The 21,998-nt window shown below is 43.0% G+C and overlaps 1 protein-coding gene and 1 long non-coding RNA gene across 3 annotated transcripts in view; one reads left to right on the forward strand and one right to left on the reverse strand.

Annotated features, from left to right (window-relative positions):
* Window positions 1–21,998, reverse strand: part of otofa (otoferlin a) — a 129,959-nt gene that overhangs the window by 30,025 nt on the left and 77,936 nt on the right. For both annotated transcript variants that reach the window (XM_042094384.1, XM_042094385.1), the window contains exons 9-23: window positions 20,923–21,054; window positions 19,110–19,172; window positions 18,534–18,618; window positions 18,131–18,290; window positions 17,291–17,477; window positions 16,472–16,658; window positions 13,680–13,903; window positions 10,951–11,059; window positions 10,326–10,524; window positions 9,825–9,945; window positions 7,413–7,513; window positions 6,129–6,219; window positions 5,327–5,443; window positions 821–973; window positions 17–206 (exon numbers count right to left, since the gene is read on the reverse strand). In XM_042094384.1, coding sequence (XP_041950318.1) covers window positions 17–206; window positions 821–973; window positions 5,327–5,443; window positions 6,129–6,219; window positions 7,413–7,513; window positions 9,825–9,945; window positions 10,326–10,524; window positions 10,951–11,059; window positions 13,680–13,903; window positions 16,472–16,658; window positions 17,291–17,477; window positions 18,131–18,290; window positions 18,534–18,618; window positions 19,110–19,172; window positions 20,923–21,054 — 2,119 coding nt within the window. The remainder of the gene's footprint in view (window positions 1–16; window positions 207–820; window positions 974–5,326; window positions 5,444–6,128; window positions 6,220–7,412; window positions 7,514–9,824; window positions 9,946–10,325; window positions 10,525–10,950; window positions 11,060–13,679; window positions 13,904–16,471; window positions 16,659–17,290; window positions 17,478–18,130; window positions 18,291–18,533; window positions 18,619–19,109; window positions 19,173–20,922; window positions 21,055–21,998) is intronic.
* Window positions 7,543–21,998, forward strand: part of LOC121711121 — a 22,122-nt gene continuing 7,666 nt past the window's right edge. The window contains exons 1-2 of the long non-coding RNA XR_006032261.1: window positions 7,543–7,554; window positions 14,116–14,122. This is a non-coding gene — a long non-coding RNA (uncharacterized LOC121711121). The remainder of the gene's footprint in view (window positions 7,555–14,115; window positions 14,123–21,998) is intronic.

A 21,998-nucleotide genomic window follows, 5' to 3' on the forward strand; every position in this document is an offset into this window, starting at 1 on the left:
TGAAGTGCATACTTACTGTTGTAGACCAGGCTGATAGGCGGCACAGACTGCAGGCCAGTGGCCTTGGCTGCTTTGTTCTCCTCAAAGCCGCTTGGCAGGCCGCTGAGGAAGTCCTTCCTCTGCTTGTTGAGACCGAGCCACAGGTACATCTCCAGCTTGGCCTGCACCGTCCAGCCAGCCGGACCGAAGCCTTTCTTACCCGGCAGCTACAGCACGCACAAACACACACACAAATAAATAAATAAATAAATAAATAAATAGAAATAAAAATACACAAACGTGCTCGTGCTTAGCTTGCTTTGTCCAGCCCACAGACCAATGCAGACATAGACACACACGCATGCACGCACGCACACACACACACAGATGCACACACACACACATCCTGAGCCCCCACGTCTCTCTGAGCCATTTCATCATCTGAGACCTGGCATCACATGCCCCACCACAGCATGGCTAACTGAAGGGGAGTCGTCAGTGCAGAGGCATAAATCAAAGGCTTCAAATGAAGACAGAGGTTTCAATTCAGGTGCCAGGACAACATGAATAATGGAGGCCAGACAGGTGTTGACTCTGGAACAGTGATTGATGCTGTGAGCTTGAGAGTCTTTGCTCTGAGGAAGGGGCAGATTGAGAGACAGCGTGAGCTGAGCTCATCTCACCACACTTGCCATGTTCCAGGGCACACTTAGAGAGAGCGTGCGTGCCAGACATGCTCTGCCCTGGCAGGGGTCACTGTGAGATGGTATGCGCTCAAGAGACTTTCCCTGGGGCAGGGACGGGCAAAGAGATAGAGTGAACTTGAGAGAGAGAGACTTGCCCTGAGAAAGACGGTTTTGACTTTGGCGCAGTCCTTGCCCGTCTCCTCGTCCACAATGGAGTAGAGGATGTCCTTGGAGGGCACCCGGGCGTAAGCCACCCGCTTGTTGTTGCTCATCATCCAGATGAAGACGTCCGGGATGCTGTGCTGGGGCTGAGGACCAGACCACACGACACACACACGTCAGCATGAACTGGAGCAGTTTTAAAGGTTGTATCAGCGATGGCGGGGATACGTCACTTCTGTTGATATTCAAACAAAACAGAGAGCTAGCTCGCTTCCCCCTCCCTTCCGTGCAATTGAAACTCTCCTAAACGTGCATCTCGTCGGTTAATGGTTGAAACACTTTATTTCGCTTTTGAGTGGTTGCCAACCTTTGTTGGTAGCTATTGTTTTTGTGTATAGATCTCGGAGCCTAGGCTGCCTACAGAGACGCGTTTTTTTGACGGCCTGTTTATGGGGCAAGCAGCTAGCGGATCGTTAGGAAAGATTAGATGAATGGGATCATTTATGTTTGGACCTTTTTTGGGCCTGAAACACACTTAGCACACAGTGAGGTGAAGCACACACTAATCCCGGCGCAGTGAGCTGCCTGCAACACCAACGGCGCTCGGGGAGCAGTGAGGGGTTAGGTACATGTACCTTGCTCAAGGGCACTTCAGCCGTGCCTACTGGTCGGGGTTCGAACCGGCAACCCTCCGGTTACAAGTCCGAAGCACTAACCAGTGAGCCACGGCTGTCCCTGCGTGGAGCCAATCAAAAGAATGAATCTCACGGTCAATGCGTGAGAGTTGGCAGCTTTGAGCTCACTCTGAAACCAAAATCAGACAGCTTTTTTTTCATGTGATTTCTTCTATACACCATCAACAGCTTTATGAACAAAAGGCAACAATGGATACCGAGCAGTAATGGAGCGTTGGCAAGTGGAGTGTGCAACACTCATACCGGTGCTAGTGTGCTGGTGGCTTTAGAAGCACATGCTCAGAGCAGACTCTATCCCCTACAGAATTAAACTATTTAATGGTTTGGGAGCTATATAAATACAACTGAATTTAAATTAAATTAATTTTAAATTGAACAGACACTCCAGGATATATTGCCTCAGCCTCTGACACAACTGAGTCCTCATTACCACTTGTGCGGTCTTGGAGACCTCATCAGCTAGCCTACTTGTATTCATACTTAAAAGAATAGAGATTTCATCATCTACTGATGCAGACATAAACACTATAGACTTACACATTACTTTTTACCACTACATTTAGTTCCTTCAGTGTAGAGAGGCAGGATATTGATACTGCCTCCACATGTAGCAGCTGCCTTCATCAGCATGCACAGCTCCAGCAGGACAGCAGGACAGCACAGCACACCCCATATTAGATTTCCAAACAAATTCTTTTCATGTTACCGGCAGCAAAAAAAAAAGTAAATTATCCCAAGGAAAAACAAGCAAACATAAATAAATAAAAAACACATTAGTAAAAATAAAAAACAAACATAGACTTAACATATTATATTGGATAGAGGTCCATCTGGGACTATCAATATTCTTGTTGATAGGCTTTTGGTTTTGCCCATGGTGTCAAATTAGCTAAATGATTTGCCATGTTATTAAATTAGCTTTGGTTAGACTTAGACTTTGCACTTTGCCAATAATTCAAATGAGGGCCCTCTATAGTATGTCTCTATATGCTTATAGATCTACTGGCAGAGAAGCTGGCACAGGAAGGGGCTAACAAGATTACAATCTGTAAGCTGCCAAAAAACATCATAAAACATCAACATAAATGAATGATGGAAGAACATATGTACTGTAAACTGCTTTGGGTAAAAGTGCATGCTAACAGATATGGGCTAACAAGATTACAATCTGTAAGCTGCCAAATGCCATAAAACATCAACATAAACTAGAAATGCAATTCCAAGGAATTACCAGTGCATGAAAATGCTAAAGTTGTGATGTAAAATATCATGTATAGTTAAAACAGATAATACAGAGATGGTTACTACGGTGATGCTAGGATAGACATGGTGGTTGCATAGCTTAATAAAAGTTGATAGTTTAAAAGTAGACTGTTTAAAAGCTGAATGTAGATAGTTTACAAGTTGGTGATAGACAGTAGATAGTTTAAAAGTTGTTGATAGACAGCTAGTTTAATAGATAGTTTAATGATAGTTTAAAAGTAGACCGTTTAAAAGTTGAAGGTAAATAGTTTAAAAGTTGTTGACAGACTGGAAGTTTAATGAATGTTGATATTCAAATAGTTTAATGGCTGTGTATAGGTAGATATTTGATAATAACTGAAAGTTGGAATGGCTCTAATGTTTGCTAGTAGTTATGCTAAGATTTTTAACTATGCTAACCATGCTACTTAGCTAATGTTTTTTAGCAGTGCTAGCAATGCTAACATGCTAACCATGCTACTTAGCTAACGTTTTCTAGCAGTTTTGCTAAACATGCTAACTATGTTAGCAATGCTAACTATGCTAACCATGCTACTTAGCTAACTTAACTAACATTTTCTAGCAGTTTTGCTAAACATGTTAACTATGCTAGCAATGCTAACATGCTAACTATGTTAACCATGTGACTTAGCTAACCAAGCTTATCATTTTTAATAGTTATGCTAACTATGCTAATTAGCATGCTAACAATGTTAACATGCTAACTATGCTAACCATGTGACTTAGCTAACCTAGCTAATCATTTTTAGTAGTTATGCTAACTTTGCTAACTAGTATGCTAACAATGCTAACATGCTAAATATGCTAACCACGTGACTTAGCTAACCTAGCTAATCATTTTTAGTTGTTATGCTAACTATGCTAACTAACATGTTAACAATGTTAACATGCTAACTATGCTAACCATGTGACTTAGCTAACCTAGCTAATCATTTTTTGTTGTTATGCTAACTATGCTAACTAGCAAGTTAACAATGCTAACATGCTAACTATGATAACTATGTTAACCATGTGACTTAGCTAACCTAGCTAATCATTTTTAGCAGTTTTGCTAAAAATGCTAACAATGTTAGCAATGCTAACATGCTAACTTTGTTAACCATGCTAACTAGCTACAGTGGGTAGGAGTCATAGTTGTTTAAAAGTATTGACGTAGTTGATGACAAGTTAAAAGTTGTTGATAGACAGCTAGTGAATGTATATAGTTTAAAAGTTGAATGTAGATAGTTTAAAAGTTGTTGATAGACAGCTAGTTTAATAGATAGATAGTTTAATGATAGTTTAAAAGTAGACCATTTAAAAGTTGAATGTAAAAAGTTCAGTAGTTTAATGGGTTATATTGTTTAACAGTGGATTATTGTAGTGAGGACTTTTATTTTGAAACAGTTTTGGGCAGAGGAAACAGTTGAATAGGATGTGTAGTCTTAATTGACCCAGATTGTATGCTTAAACCCTGAGGCTGCAGGTGGCCTGAACACCTGCCATAGGATTCTAATTGCTTAACGGCCGTATTATGATGTCACAATCGGCAATGTTAAGTCTATGGGGATTTTTTAAAAGTTTTTCTTTAATAGTTTAAAAAGTATAAAAGTTTCAAAGTTGAAAAGACATAGCAGCTTGGTCCGTTTGAAGACCTACGTTACAAAGTTTGAACGAAGTTTCTAAGTTTAACTGTTCAAGAGAAATTGCGTACGGAAAAAGTGGTAAGCGGAATAAGAAGAAGAAGTTGTTGTTGATGTTGTTGCCTTGGAAGAACAGTACAGTGCATTTTCATGCACTGTAATGAATGATGGAAGAACATATGTACTGTAAACTGCTTTGGGTAAAAGTGTATGCTAACAGATATGTTTAAATATAAGCTGCTTTGAGAAAGAGTGTACCGGTGTGTACGAATTGTCAGTAGTAGGAGGTACACTATGAAATAGCTTGCCCCTCCCAATAAGAGAGTGTCCTACATATAACACTTTTAAAACTCACTTAAAACAGTGGCTCCTAGAAAACCAGAGATGCACTCACCTTTAACTGCCACACATGTAATTTCATCACCCACACACTTTCACTTATCAATTGAATGTATAGAGGTGGATGAATAATGTCCTTGTCTTCATGTATTTCTGTTTCGTTTTGTTTGTTTACTCTGTCAATGTACTGTATATGTCACCCTTATGTCCTCCTTGTCTTCATGTATTTCTGTTTTATTTTGTTTGTCTGTTGTCACCATTATGTGTTTAATTTTACAGTGTGTGAGTGCTGTATGACTGCAGGCTATCTATAAGTTTTGTCCTATGTCACCTGCCTAGGAACTGCAGATAAAAAGTAGTTATTATACTTAATTCTGGCATATTTACATGGTGTTTTTTACACAATGTTCATTAATATGCATGGTCCCTATCAAATAAACCAATAAAATAAAAAATAAAATATGGTGAGCTCCTTTGAGAAAGAGTGTATGTATTTATATATAAATGTAAATGTGAGCTTCCTATGGGAAAGTGTGTATGTATTTATATATGAATGTGAATGTAAGTCTGCTTCTCCCACCTCATCGGCCAGGAAGCGGAGACGCTGCAGGAAGTTGTGCACCATCTTGAGTTTGTCCTTTACTGTGTTCCTCTTCACCTGCGTGCGGATACTTTTGGCCTGCTGACTCATGCTGTCCTGCACGAGAGGGGACGAGAGAGAGAGAGGACAGAGGAGGGGGAGGAGGAGGAGGAGGAGGTGGTGGGGGAGGAAGAGGAGGAAGAGGTGTAGATGGAGGTGGTGGGGGAGGAGGAGGAAGAAGAGGAGATGGAGGTGGTGGGAGAGGAGGAGATGGAGGAGAAGGGATGGATGAAGAGGATAGAGTTTCAATACATTCTCAATACTCAATACACACTCAAAACATTTCTCCTGCTGCCCTCACAGCTTACAGAACGAGAAAACATCCACCCACCCACCCACATACACACACACACACACACACACACACACACACACACACACACACAGACACACACAGACACCCACCCACCCACACACACCCACACACACACACACACCACAGGGTTTGACTCTTACCGCCACACCCACACACACACACACAGACATCCATCCACCCAAACACACACACACACACACACACACACACACACACACACACACACACACACACACACACACAGGGTTTGACTCTTACCGTCACAGACACACACACACTCACACACACACACACACAAAACACAAACACAAACACAAACACATACACATACAAATACACATACACATACACATACACATACACATACACATACACATACAATCAGGGTTTGACTCTTACTGTACAATCACACACAATCACTCTTACCATTTCTCTCATGCAGGACTTGAGTCTTTCTCTGTCCAGCTTTGTCCGGCCTGCCTGGCTCTGGTCCTTGTTTGCCAGAGTAACGTAACGACTGAAAAAGGAACATAATGCATCTATTTGTTGTCACCACTAGGAACAGAATGTCAGTTAGATTGCAACAAATAATATACATACATATTCTCACATATGACCACACATACAGTATGAGATCACATTTACACATTACAAGTGTGTGTGTGTATGTGTGTGTGTGTATGTGTGTGTGTGTGTGTGCGCATGTGTGTGTGTGTGTGTGTCGCAATACCCTGAAATTAGAAACGTCAAAATACCTAATTGTATTAGTATCGATATAGCCTACTTTAAAGAATGACTGTGTTGGTGTGCTTCCCGTAGCCTATGTGTCTTTTCTCCTCACACGGACATGCAGCTGTCGTGATCCGAGCGAGTAGCGATGTTGATTTGCTGACTTGCATCTCTCAAGTTTGTGTTGCTACTGTAACCTACCTAGGCTATGGAATTTACATTAGTTCATTTAGGCCTACTGTTGGGTTTTCCGAAATAAGCTACACAACATATTGGCTAACTTTTATATCTTGAAAGAGTTCCTTCTAGGTAACTGTTAGCTCATGCATCATGGCTATCATTATGTAATGTAGTGAATGTAGTGATGATTTCAACAAAATCATAGAAATTAACATTGCAAGACACTTATTTCTTATATGAAATCATAAATATTTAACTTTAACTTGTTCGTTTTTTGAACATTGAAAACATAATGAATTGCATCCATATATCCTTGGACGATGCTCGACTATTTTCCTCTAGCCTAAAACCCTGAGAATGAAAACGAATTACTTTGACGTTCTTCTTAAAGTGACAGGCACTCAATTAGACCTACACACCACCACTGTAATAACATTGACAACTGTAATAGTTGAAAAAGTCAATATGAAGTATTCAAATTACTTAATATTTTCAGCTATTAGTAATTATGCAGATCATACAATACTATACATTGTTAACAAAATATATAAAGTTTGTTAATTCCAAAATATGAAATAGAAACATATGACAAGCCATCATTTTCCATGTGTGTGTGGAGGGTCGAGCACAGACTAGGATCGCCACTGATGTGAATATGGATGCTTGTGGATGCTTACCTATGTGGACAGGTGCATATGGATGCTTACTTATGTGGACAGGTGTATATGGATGGCTTACCTATCGGACAGGTTTATATGTATAGATGCTTACCTATGTGGACAGGTGTATATGAATGCTTACCTGCAGCCAGTGCTGAGTTCCTCCAGCACCCCCCTCAGCCGGCGTTCAGGGTACGCCTTCTCTGTTTTAATGATCTCCTGGACGTCATTCAGGCCCTCCTCCTGATATACACACACACACACACACACACACACACTCATGAGTACACAAGTACACATACACACACAGAGAGATCAACATAAACATAATACAACACTTTTTCTCTCCCATCCACTCTTGTGCTCTACTGGAAGAGGCTCTGTGCTGTGAACCGTATGGGAAAACACTACCCATGATATGATATGGGAGGCTGTACAGTGATTGTTCCCCCTGGGTGCGTAAAGGCTGAAAAACTCTCAGTGTACTGTGTGCTGTGCTGTAAACCCAGAGCATCACATCCCAAGTCTACACTGATATGTTTAGAGCCCCAAGTTAAATTTAATATTCTGTCAAACTCAGCTAACTCCAGAGGCGTTCTCTCTTCCTGAGTTTTATCGCAGTGCTTCCTGTGTGTATGTGTGTGTGTGTGTGTGTGTGTGTGTGTGTGTGTGTGTGTGTGTGTGTGTGTGTGCCTGCTTTTGTGTGTGTGTGTGTGTGTGTGTGTGTGTGTGTGTGTGTGTGTGTGCACTTGTGTGAGATAACCTGTAATGAAACAAGCACGTCTCCAGGTTTTTCACAGGGGACCTGTGTGTTTGTGCCGCTATTGATTGGAGCTTTGCATTGATTTATGGGTTGTTTTGAATAAGACATCTTGAGCTTTAACCAGCGCAAGCGGAGAGATTAGGAGGTGTTCGCTCAACAGTATACACTCCCTGTCTGCCTCCCCATCCTCACACACGCACACACACACACACACACACACACACACACACACACACACACACAGGGTTTGTTACCTGGAAGACCAACAGTGCGGTGCATGGTGAGAGGTGCACACTGTCCCAAGCTCTATCCTCAGATACCCTCTCCAGTCTGGCCTCAGCAGTTGGTCTGCAGTCTTGATTTCCAATTTACAGGCCTCATATCTACACAGACCTCACTGCTGCTTCTGTGGTCTAGTCCTGTTCATCTGGTTTCATCTGTCAGTAATCGTTTTGATGACATACACTAACTTTTGATAGAGCCTCCTGTGAAATCTCTACTCTGGAATCAGCACAGTGTAACTTTATACAGCTAGTCTGCTGTGAGCTCTCTACTCTAGACTCACAAGATGGCCTGTGATTGTGTCTGTTACTGTACATAACATACATACATACTATCTGCGTAGGCCTCAGTGCTGGGTTTATGATGTTGCCCATGGTGCTACAGTAAATGTCTGTCTGTTTGTCAGATTCGCACAATATTTTTAAAGAAAATTCCACACGCTGGTTGTGCTCTTTGTACTCTCCTATGATTGTGTTTTATTCATATTTGGCTCAAACAATGTTTTGTCCCTTAGGTCTTCATCGGGTTCTCTCTTAAGCATCAAGACATTGTTAAAGCCAAGTTTAAATGAATACAGAACTCTCAAGAAGAAGTAAAAGTATGCAGACTCTTTTTTAGGAATGCATCTTGTCCTGTCCTGCGTTATCCGTCTTGTCCGAAAGCTCTACGTTGCTTTCATTTGTTAGTCATCTTGTCTGTGATACCACCTCTGATACCTTCTGTGATGTGTTACTTGGGTTACTCCTCCCTGATAACACCGTATATAACATCTATAATGTATTCTTCACACAGATTTCAGCAGTGTAAGCACAATCTTGACCATGATATACGTATAACCTCTGATACACTCTGTAGTGTGTTAGCTATGTAGATCTCAACAGTTATTCTATGATCGTGATGTTGATCTAACATCATATATAATCTATAGTGTATTATCTACATATGGCTCACTTATTTGTCTCCGATCTTGTCTGTGTCTTGAGTGTAAGCTCATTTAATAACAACTTCACTAGTTCGCCGTCGGTAGGATTGCTATGCTTGAGTGTAAGTTAAACGCATGTTTGGCAAGGTAGCAGGCCGTGGTCCTGGAATGCCTGAAGCGGAGATCGCGATAGAGCGATGTATGGGCTATCAGTGAAATGGAGGAGTAGAGGGAGGGATAATTTCGCAAATGCCGGAGCATGTGACGTAAGGAAAGGAGGCCAGCTTAAATACCTTGGCGGCAGTAGGCAGGTGAGTTAATTGCTGTCAATCACCCCTAAGGCTCCTCCCGAACTTTGTTTAGAAAACATCATAAATTGATGAGTCCGCTCAGTGCTCCCTCATGCCACACGATAGCTGTGTTTCATGCACAAGAGCTTTGCTTGATGACAGACTGTGCACTTTGCCTGCCTTCATCATCATACAGTATTTTATCACTTTGCTCTCCCAATATCATCATATTCATCTACAAGAGTGTATTACGCAACAGACACACACACACACACGCACACACACACACACACACACCAGTTTGTCTGCGATCTTGTCCATGATGTTGGAGTTGTAAAGGCGACGCCTCTGGTCTTGCCACCAGCTCTTGATGTAGATGCACGGCTTCTTGTCAAAGTATGGCAGGTGAAAGTAATTCCTGAGGACCATCGCCAGCAGTCAGATATGATAGAAATATAGCAACAAGTACAACAGTTCACAGTTTAGTAACACGGACATTCAGATGGGCCAGATATATAACAGTTCAGCCAAAATGACAAACTAATAAACATATTTCAAAAATGTTTCTACCTGTACTTCACACTATATGCTGTATTAGAGCTCAGTGTTGATGACTAAATTATATTCTGCATATCCTTACCATAATACCTATGGTTTTTGCTATATGGTTGTGTATGGTAGTTTTCCTGTCACTTTGCACCCTCTTCACTCTGAACTCTCCCTGACCTGCCGCATCCCTGTGAACCCTGTGATGACCCCTGACCTGCCGCGACCCTGTGGTGACCCCTGACCCCTGACCTGTCGGTGATGACGGGCTTCATGACAGGCGTGGAGGACACCGACACAAGGTCAGCGCTGTCGTCTGCCTCTTCGTCGCTCGAGTGCTGGATGAGCTCCGACTCCTCCTCGTCGCTCTCCGGCCCGCCCTCTCGCCTCTTCTTCCCCGACGAGGACGACGCTGGCTTGCTCACCCCATCAATCTGGTTGCCGTAGTTACCTGACATATAGGATTTGAAACACATGATCATATACAACATACCCACGCAACCTCTGTTTATTAACTTAAACAGATATTATAGTTATGGCTTCCCATCCAGATTAAGGTCCTGTCTTTATACGTCTCCATATAGAAATCATGACACACGGAAGGGATAATGGATGACCCAGCATACGGGTATCAGAGGTAAATGCACATTCAAGATGGTGATGTGGCCATTACACCTTGAAGTGCAATGTGAAGTGACCATAACCCAACAAGGAATGCTGATATCTGCCATGTTATTTTATGTTGGCCAAAGCATTCTCAAACACACAATATATCAAACGTGTCTATCAAACATACAGTCCCTATAATGTGGCCATTGCATAAAGCCATTATGTGAGAAGCCATCAACCTATTCAGACTCATGGCGGTCACACCCACCTATTGTGACCTCAAAGCTGATTGGCTTGTCTCCAATCTTCCTATCAATCATGGTGGCCTCCAGAAAGGAGCCAAAGAGAAAGAACTCCTCCACCTTCCCAGTGGCACTCTGATGGAGAGAGAGAGAACACACACACACACACACGCACACACACACACACACACACACACAGGAGCGAAATAAGGGGTCAGATTAAAACAGCAAATCAGGCTCTCAGTGGACCAGACTCACGGCTTTATCTGAGAGAGACAGTTTCTCTTCCACACGACTGGCAATGCAGAATGTACAAATATCATCAATCATGTTAGCAAGCCCGCAGATGAAATATATAAAATGTGAAGACATGAGTTTGTTTGTGTTTGTTTGTGTGTGTGTTTGTGTGTATATCATCTCTGAGCTTGTGGAACGTTCATTACATCTGTAATCTAGGCCACAAAACCCTTCCCTGAGAGAGTTTATAGGATGTATCTCTTGACACACCGAGCTCCACACATCACAACTCTGTTCTCTCCAGGTCGCATCCCTGAGCCAACCCCAAGAGGAAAGGTGGCTCTGCTGGATTATCGCTCATTGCCGAACACCCCTAAAACACACTCACACAGACTCAGACAAAACACACTCACAGGCATAAAACACTCACGGACAAAACACACTCACACACCCAGACGATCAGCCACTGATGCAACGCATACACAACATACAGGCCACTAAGGACACATTCTTTCCTTATTTTACTGCCTCTCTCTCTGTTCCTCCCTCTCTCTCTCTTTCTCTTTCTCTCTTTCTTTCTCCCTCTCTCTGTGGCTCCATCTCTCTCCAAGTTTCTTTCATCCTCACTCTCTCTTTTCCTACCTCTCTCTCTTTCTCAATCATACACTCCATCCCTCAATCCCCTTTTCTTTTACCTCTCCCTTCTTACGTGTTTTTTTTCCTTTATTCTTCCACCTCTTCCCCTGTGTCGTCTCTCTCACTCTCTCTCTCTCTCTCTCTCTCTCTCTCTCTCTCTCTTGCCCTCTCTCTTTTCCAGAGAGTAAAAATAAAGATCAAAGCGCTATGTTAATAAAGACATGATGAAGAGCCCGGACTTCAGATGAGCGATTGTCATTATCCATTTGCCTGCTCTGATCAGCCTGAACAAATCAAACCCAGAGAGATAAAGAGACTGAGGAGTCGCCTGTGATTATTATAGCCACAAGCCTGTGTCAGTCTGTGTGTCTATTTATTTCATAGAATAGGAACGAGTGGGATGGACCAACCCCTTCATAACGATGCCATGCTCTGTGTCAAGCATACAGTAGAATAAGAGGTAAACTGCAAAAATGATTAACTTCTGAGCTTCTGTTCAGAGAAGAATACTGCTTACATCTACAGTATCATGTATTTTCAATACAACATTTAACAACAACATGATTATGTCCATACTTCACCTTCTATACTACATCTACTAATCACATGATTATGTCCATACTTAATACTAAATACATACTAAAGCCCAGAGGCCCATGTCTGGAGTAGGCCATGTTCTCTGTGTTCTGCATCTCTGTGAGCTCACAGTAAGCAGTGGGCCACATGTGACACGGTCGCCTGGAGACCGGAGAAAAAGTAATGCCTGATAATAACCAGCTGGGCTTCGGTGGTCCGTCTCCTGCAACGGCATGCTGATCAATAGCTCCTTATCACGCCTGCAGCCCTTTGGGGAGCTGCTCTAACGGCCTCTATTCTCCACCCTGCCATGCTTCACAGGCTCTCAATTGATGGAGACGTCCACACACTGACAGGCCAGTGAGTCCTTTCCTCCTCCGAGGAGAAAAACTCATGTTGTTAAATGTTAGCCTGCCACTGGCCAGAGTCTGATAGCCAATCCTGTCCCCAGGCATAAAAAACACGGTTATGTCGATAGTTAAGACGCCTGTGGGAGAGGTTGTGGTGCACCCACACACGCACGCACACACAGACACACACGCATGCACACACACACACGTCTGGTCACATAAAACACCCATTCACAGACACACACACACATTCTGTATACACACAAACGCACACACATAAATACGACCCCCCTCAATAAACACAGACACTCCACACACTTAGCTTCCAGGCACACAATTTGATTTCCCCAGTGTCTCCTCACCTCTGCCATCCAGGTGCCCTTACACATTATCCATGCCTGCACACACACACACATACACACACACACACACACACACACACACACACACACACAGACACAAACACATGCTTGTACGGGCGACCAGATCAAATGCGCCAAACACATCATGCACACTCACATGGGGTGATCAGGTCAAATGGTCAAACACAGGTCAACTGCAACACCTAATGGTTTGATTAACTGATCAATCAATTAATCAATTGATTGACTTTATGCTGCTTTTGAAAAGTAAGTCTGTTGTTACGCTCAATCGATCTACTGTAACATGAAAATAATGAGATGTATTAAATATGCAAAATATGCATCCATACATTTGGATATCACTGAGTAAGAAAGGTGTTTTTTTGGGTGATGGAATCACTAATGTTGGCATATGTGATGTCTTACAAAATAGCTCCTTATAGCTTTATCAACCTACAGATTTATGGAAGTTAAGATATTTATCAAGGTGTTTTCAAAACCAGCGTTACCAAGTAAAAAGCATTTCAGTAGATGAGTTTCAATATGGTGTGTACACTTCCTGGTTTCTGTTGCTAGGGGTACAGGAAGCCTCACCTCTGAGATGTTGGAGACGGGTTCCACCTGCACTTCGGTGGAGCTCATGATCTCTGGGGAGGTGGTGTCCAGGATCTCCACGTTGACACCAATCAGGAGGCGGGCCCTGAAGGACACGCCCTCCCCCAGCCCATCGTTGAGGTCCTGGTGCTCGTCCATCAGTGTGTAGTTCCGTGTTGAGCCGTACATGTGTACCCACGCTGGGCCCATGGTGGGCAGAAAACCTGCAGAGATCAGATGACACGAGGGGAACCTGATTGGATGATGCCCACTCTCTGCCCTGCGCGGCATATAGTGTCAGCACAAACACTCAACGCTGCATTCAAACATGTCAAACAAATAACCCGTGTTGGCTTACAAAGCCACTTAAAATGGTCTGTATTCTATTTAGGAGCACAGAGGAGTTAAAGAAACACCCCAACTTCTGGAAAATTAGCTTATTTGTTGTCTACCCAAGAGTTAAATAGGTGGATATATACCCTCCTCTTCTCTGTGAGTGCAATAACCCAGTTTGACACCATAAGCCTAGCTTAGTATAATTCACTGGAAGTCGGTTGTTCCAGTTATCCTATGGTTCCTTTTAGGCTATAGGCTAGCTATAGCTAGAGTTCCTTTAAGATGAGACTTCCTGTAAGGAGCACTGAAGGAACATGTTTTTTAAACCCTAAACAGATAAGTCTAAAGGACCTTCATGGCATCAGTAAACCCACACAGGGAGACTCAGAGGTAAGGGAAGAGGCTAAACATGGAACATTTTCTCCATGGCTACCAAATGCAAACAGTATTTGCAATATGTAGGGGTCTGAGCAGCGCAGCCAAAATTCGCCAAAATTCTGTAAAAGTCATACTGCAGCCTAAACCGTAACTCCAAAACTGGTAGAAAAAATGTAGGGTACTGCACCCAAAGGTGGCGCTATTGGCAAAAAAAGTTAATTATGCTTATTTCTCCTTACCAGATTGACCTAGACTCAAAATGATTTAATAATATTAATCTCTCAACTCGGATGCATCTTTTTGGCCCTGGTTTTATGCTCTAAATTTTTTTACTTTTGCCACAATTTCAGAGAAAAGCCAAATATCATAAAAAGTTTCACAGGACCTGAATGACATCAGGCAATCAACATTCACGCTCATCAGTTTCCAAGAATTGCTGAGACACAGTATGGCATTAAGGGGAACTTCTTTGTTAACCATTTTTCCTTCATCATTAACCTCTGTCACATTTATATTTCTTCCATTAGTGTTCTTGACTACAAATTTTCTCCTCAGAATGTCGACAATTTTTCAGGTGCACTCTTTTAGGAAAGGCCTAAATTCTATTGTGAAATTTGGGCTTTTGAGTTTTCTTGATGTTATGTGCTTCCCAATACACATTTTCACCATGTGAATGTGACTGGCCAAAGTTTTGGATTGTCTGTGGCTCAATGGGATAATGCCTTGTACTGATGATCCTTAGGTTGAGATTTCAAATCCCACTTGAAGCATTATGATTTAGGTCCATATGACATCTTGCTAGTGCTCATTTAAGATTCACATCATTGAACAGCACCTGAATGACTAGAATAGAGTACTATTAGAATACTGTTGGGTTGTGGAGGTTAGCACACTACAATAGAGTATTGTTAGAATACAGTTGGGTTGTGGAGGTTAGCATACTAGAATAGAATACTGTTAGAATACTGTTGGGTTGTGGACGTTAGCACACTATAACGTTACAGCTACGTGTCAGGACTTGTCGTGCAAGGGAAGTATAACTGTATACAGTAATTATAGGCTGTTCATCTTATTGACTCCGACACAGAACCCACCCCCACCCCTTCACCTACCACCACAAATACAATTCAATTCCGTGGGAAACACTGCCTTCCATTATCAGACCCTTCATCTTATCCAAGACAAATAAATAGTAGAATAAAGTATTGTTATTTTATTGTTATAGTAATTGTAGAATTAAGTATTGTTAGAATAATATTGGGTTGTTGTCGATATTAGCACACTAGAATAGAGTATTGTTAGAATACTATTGGGTTGTGGAGATTAGCACACTAGAATACAGTACTGTTAGAATACTGTTGGGTTGTGGAGGTTAGCACTCTATAACGTTACAGCACAGGGTAATCCTAATTTTATGGATCAAATTTATTCCAATCCAACTCAAAAATACACACACACACACACACACACACACACACACACACACACACATGCACACTGTCTCTGCTCATTCTGCACACACAAATGCACACACACCCTCTGTTCTGCACTCTCTCTCTCTTGCTAATCCTAGCTGGACCATAGCACTGATTTAACTCCACAGCACTGGATTCTCAATTCAACATATGGGATAAAGTGCCTTATTGAGGCATCACTGACCACACTACTGTACCACACTACTGCAGTACTGACCACACTAACACGGATACACAGATGTTTGGACTTCCACGTTGCCCTCAGGTTGTCTCCATTCCTCATCAGTCTTGCTTTTCAAATCGCACAAAATTGAGTCTCCTTTTCACTCCCACAGGACAAGCACTAAATAAAAGCTTCCCCTGTGAGTCGTGCGAGTAAAACAAGTGGATATTGACACACACACCACGCTGAAGGCTGTACGCAAGATAATGTAACTGCATCTGAGTGTGAAATTAAATCTCCAGACAGGAAGTTTAATCAATACAACAATTACACCCTTTGATGTCTCTGGTTTCACAGCTGGCAATGCGGGTCGGGTCAGGTGGGGGGATCACAGTGCAGGCAAGGCCCATATAAAGTGATAGATAAATAGATATCTTTACCCTTGTCTCCGTCGTTGGCGATCTTACGCAGGTCAATGAAATGCGTTCCTATGGCCACGTCATTGACTTTGTCCGAGTCTCGAATCTGGACCTTGATGCGTTTGCACAATGGTGGGAACATCTCTGTGAAGATGATCTGCTCGTTCCAAATGGGCTCGTAGCTGCTCTTCTGAACAGATGTCTTTCCCTACAAATGTAAAAACAGAAACACATGGTACGGTTGTTTGCATGAATGGAGAAACCATAACAACTCATTCTCACCATTAATAACAAGATACAACTCAATACATCGTCATTTTGAATTAGCATATTCTGTTTCAGAAAACCTGTCAAGCTACTACAACTGTATTTCCAGAGAGAAATGCTATTAGAGAAAAAGGTGAGGTACTCCCCTGTGTATCTCAGCTGTTTTGATTTGTTGTTGCACTATTTCAATGGTTTTTAAACATTCTAACCTACGATTCCGTTCCGCAACAATTCAAGGTTCTAAAATTCTATGTTGAATTCAATGAACCCAGATATTCTTTAGAACGTTCACTTTCCAACATTCCCGTCACACCGGTGTGATAGTACACATTTAAGAGTTAATAAAAAGTGTCTGCTAAATAAAAATATACATAACTATAACAATAACAATAACCTCTCTCCCTCTCTTTCTAGCCTCCAATCCAAGGTGCTGCAAGTTATGGTTTCGAGTCCGGGTAGGTGCAGGGCTGAGCCACGCAGTCAGCTGAACATGACGCAGTTAGATATGCCAGGGCAAGCATCAGATGCCCTATGCCAATGTGTACTGCATGTGGCCAGGTCGCTCTCACACACCTTCTGCCCGGAGAACTGCACTTGGGCGTAAGGGTCAACAAGGTCTCGGTTCTCCCCGATGAAGGCCTTCTTGACATTGGCCATGATGCTGGTGTTCATCTTGGGCAGGCCCTCGGCCCGGTAGATCTTCACGTAGAACCGGGCCCACTGGCGCTCCGAGGGAACCCCCTCGGGCAGGAGCAGGTTCCTGGGGAGGCGGTCAAGGAGAAAGGTTCATGTAAGGAAACTGAGCAGCCATCACTAAAGCAGTTGATGGGGCAAAGAGAGGTGCTAATACACTATTAACCATGATGATGGTTAATATATGATTTAGACTTGCTTGTGTGTGCTATATGTTGTACCTGCTGTATAGTCTTCGTGTGTGTTTGCATTATGTTGTTGTTGTTGTTGTACCTGCTGTGTAGTCTTTGTTTGTGTCTGCTTTATGTTGTACCTGTTGTGTAGTCTTGCTTGTGTGTGTTACATGTTTGTGGGGCCAAAGATGAATTTCTACAGTAGTGGACAATAAAGACCTCTAATCTAATCTAATCTAATCTAATGATCAGTACTTTAGTACTGTACGTTATAGCTTCCATTCTAAACTTGCATGTGCCACAGCTGTATACACAGACAGAGATAGTCTGTCCTCACCTGTCTAAACATACATACAGTAGCCCGTTAAGGTCTCTAACAATGCTCTCTGGTTAAAAAGAGTGCAGGCTCAAAGACTCCACAACATTCTCTGTGGCTGACTGATTGAACTGGCTGATGGACTGACTGACTGGTGATTGTTTGATTGGTTGATTAATTGACTGACTGACTGGCCGACTAATTGATTGATTCCTTAACTGGTTGACTTACCCTTCGATGTCATCCTCATCGGTCTCATTGGCCTTGTGAGGGGTCTTGATGTTGTCTCCTTTCCCCACCACGGCTATGTCGCACTTCACGTAACCTTTGCACCCGGTGGTGATGTCATCAGGGTCAGACAGCATTGCCCATTTATGGTAAAACTGGTGCTCTGTGTTGGAAAGCACCATAATAATATAATATAATATAATATCATATAATATAATATAATATCATATAATATAATATATCATTCCATGTAATATATAATTGTATAATACAATGTTAAATATAATAATAAAAAGCAATTCTTATATCCTCATGATGATCCTCATCATGACCATCATCTTTGTGATTCCACCATTCCACCATAACCAAATCCTTTCCGTTAATAGTTGTTTCCATGCCAACCCACCAGGCTGTGAGTACACCGTGCCAACGTCCATCTTGAAGGTTCCCACCAGCGTGCCACTGCGCAGCAAGTTCTTGGAGTGGATCACCTGAAGATGATGACCGGAGCACATGAGACAGGCAAGAGAACATCAACCAAAAACAACAAGATAGAGAGATAGAGAGATAGAGATAGAGAGATAAATAGATACTGTAGATAGATAGATAGATAGATAGATAGATAGATAGATAGACAAAACAGCGAGGAGCAGTCACATGTTGCTGTGTGTTAGTGTGAACTTACAGAGATCTTTGTTGTGGTGTTATTGTGTACTCACAGAGATCTTTGTTGCGGTGTTAGTGTGTATTCACAGAGATCTTTGTTGTGGTGTTAGTGTGAACACACAGGGATCTTTGTTGTGGTGTTATTGTGTACTCACAGAGATCTTTGTTGTGGTGTTAGTGTGTATTCACAGAGATCTTTGTTGCGGTGTAAGTGTGTACTCACAGAGATCTTTGTTGTGGTGTTAGTGTGTACTCACAGAGATCTTTGTTGTGGTGTAAGTGTGTGAACCCATAGAGTGTGACAGGGCATACTCACAGAGATCTTTAGTATCTTGTCAAACATCACATCTGGTGGCACGTGGAAGTCGAAGACAAAATACTGCAACACAGACGAGAAGATGCATATAACTCTTAACTACTATAACTGATACACTGTAACTGTCCTCATACCCACTACTAGATACTATGGGTGAAATGACAAAGAGTTTTAAGTGTGTTGCTCAAGTCAAGTGTGATGCTCATCAACAAGGCAGCTATAAACACACACACACACACACACAGACACACACACAGACACACACACACACACACACACACACACACACACACACACAGACACACACACACACACACACACACACACACACACACACACACACAGACACATACACATGACAGATTTTCAGATTTTGATCTGGAGAAACACTGCAGTGCACTGCCTCTAGGCAGCCAACCTAGAATTCTCCATTACAGTTTGAAAACAGGCAGAATGTTGCGTGGGGTGTAGATAGGGATGAGAGAGGGCAGGGGGCAGATTGAAAGAGAAGGACAGAAAGTGGAAGATAGAGAGAGATGAGTGGACGAGGAGAGAAAAAAAAACTGAAAGAAAAAAAAGAATGAAAGAAACAGAGCAGAGGGGGAAGAGGGAAGCGAGGCTTAGGAGAGCAGATGTATTTGAACTGCCTTCTCAATGGGCACCTTGAGGACAGAACCCTGCGGACGCCAAGAGGACGCAGAGGATGCCGAAGGAGAGCAAAACAAAGGGGATAAAACAGAAGACTTGGCAACTGCGGGATTTTCTCACTCCTTGGGATGTCAATCAAACTCTCTCTGATGACTCTCCATGGGGACATTCCAGACAGGAGCATTAGCCAATCAAAGCCCATCATATCTCCACATTTCATCGCCTTGGCTGGAGTTTCCTGAGGGATCAACCCAGCTTTCTCCTAACAAATGAGGCAGCTTGAGCAGGAGCTGCCATTTTGGCTCTACTGTTTCCTATGGGATAAGCCAGCTTCCTCCAGATAGATGAAGCAGCTTGATTAGGAACTGTCTTTTATGGCTTTGCTTTGGCTTTGCTATTGCCTGTGCGACAATCCAGCCTGCTCTGGTGAAATGATGCAGTTTGATCAGGAACCACCATTTTGGATCTGTTGCATCCTGAGGGATTAGCACTCTGACCCTGATAGATGAAGCAGTTTGACCTTGTGCCCAACCTCCTCTCGAAGAATGGTTTGGCTTGATCAGTTTAATTGAGTTCATTACACTGAGGAATGAGCTCTTCTCAGCTCTGGATGTGAGAGAGAGAGAGTGTGTGTGTGTGTGTGTGTGTGTGAGTGTGGGGGGGGGGGGGGTAGTCTGTGGGGAGCTGTTACCCACTCACTCCACACACTGGGCAACAGGCCAGCCCATTAATACTGACAACAGTCAACATTTTACTCCCCCACTCCAGCAGAGGCTGTAGGGAGATGGGCTTTGCTGAACTTACTGGAGTGAGGAGAACAACAGGCCTTGACACTAAAGGGATGCAGGGGAATAGAGTAGGCCAAGAGAAAATGTGCAGAGAATGAGACAAAGGGAAGGATGCTGCTCTACGAGTTTGGAACGGTATGGAATGATACAGTGCCACGAGTTCTACGAGGAGCTCTTAACCCACTGTGGACAGACATTTTTGGGGAAGTAGCTGGTCTCTCCTGACTGAAGTAGGGGCAAGTAGTGATATTTCACATAGTAGCATGGGGGGGGGGGGGTAGGAGAACTAAGGGCAGTTAGTAATTTCTCACCTCGTTGTAGTAAGGGCAGTTAGTGATTTCTCACCTTGTTGTGGTAGGGGCAGTTAGCTAGCTCACCTCGTTGTAGTAGGGGCAGTTGGTGGACTCCTTCATGGACGTGTACTTCTTGTCGTCTCCAATCTCGACACACACCACAGGGTCCATGTTCAACCCCACAAGCTGACGCGCCTCGATTACTGTCACACTGATCTGGGAGAGGAGTAGAGGGAGAAGAAACTCGAGTAGAGAGTAACAACAGTAAACACAAACATCAGTAAACAAGACAACATATACCATGATGCTCACACAACCCTGACCCTCTTCCCCTTGCTAACCCAGAATCCCCCTGGGTCCCTGAGGCCTAACACACATCTGTATATAAGAAACAGTGCTAACAGGGCATGTCTACACCAATCCCAGCATGGTCGTTTGATTGCTATGCCTGACACCTTCTCTGCTAGCCTGGTATCACCAAACGCATTCACTTCCTGAATAGGGTCTGGGAACACATCCAGAATGTTTCCGATCGTAACATCCTAATGGACATAGACTTTGCATTAACTTTGAAACCATTGGTCCAGCCTAACCAATCACATTGGTCAGATACTTCTAACCCCTTACCTTTGCAAACTGATAATAAACCGCATTGCCAGTAAGGAAACAATGTAATTACATTTCCTGTATAAATGTACCGGCTAAAGTTCCATGATGCTTGCTGGTGTTGCTACTATCGTTGTAATAGTTTCCTTTAGCTCCACCACTACCACTTTCAATCTTCAAACTGTAACGTTAACCCCTCTGGTCTCTAATTGATTCATCATACTGGTGCCTGAGGGAAACGCTGATACATTGGGTGTTCCCAGACTGATATCTCAGTGAAAGACAATTAGCTAAGATAAACCATGCAAGCGGGTCTTGCCAGGCTATCCTTCTGCGGCTGCTGTTTTGGGAGATGGGCACTGCAGCGGGCAGTAGACACCTCCTCCGCTGTTCTGGGAGTTGGACAGGTTCAGCAGAGGTGTGGGGATCTCACGCAGACAGTGGAAGCCAGCATGTCCCTCAGACACATGAATGTGCACTGGCACTCATGTTTGCAAATCAGGCTGAATTACGAAACACCGCAGTGAGCGTGTGCTTCAGATGAGGGAGAGGAG

The sequence above is a fragment of the Alosa sapidissima genome, chromosome 6 (assembly GCF_018492685.1).
Source record: "Alosa sapidissima isolate fAloSap1 chromosome 6, fAloSap1.pri, whole genome shotgun sequence".
NCBI lineage: Eukaryota > Metazoa > Chordata > Actinopteri > Clupeiformes > Clupeidae > Alosa > Alosa sapidissima.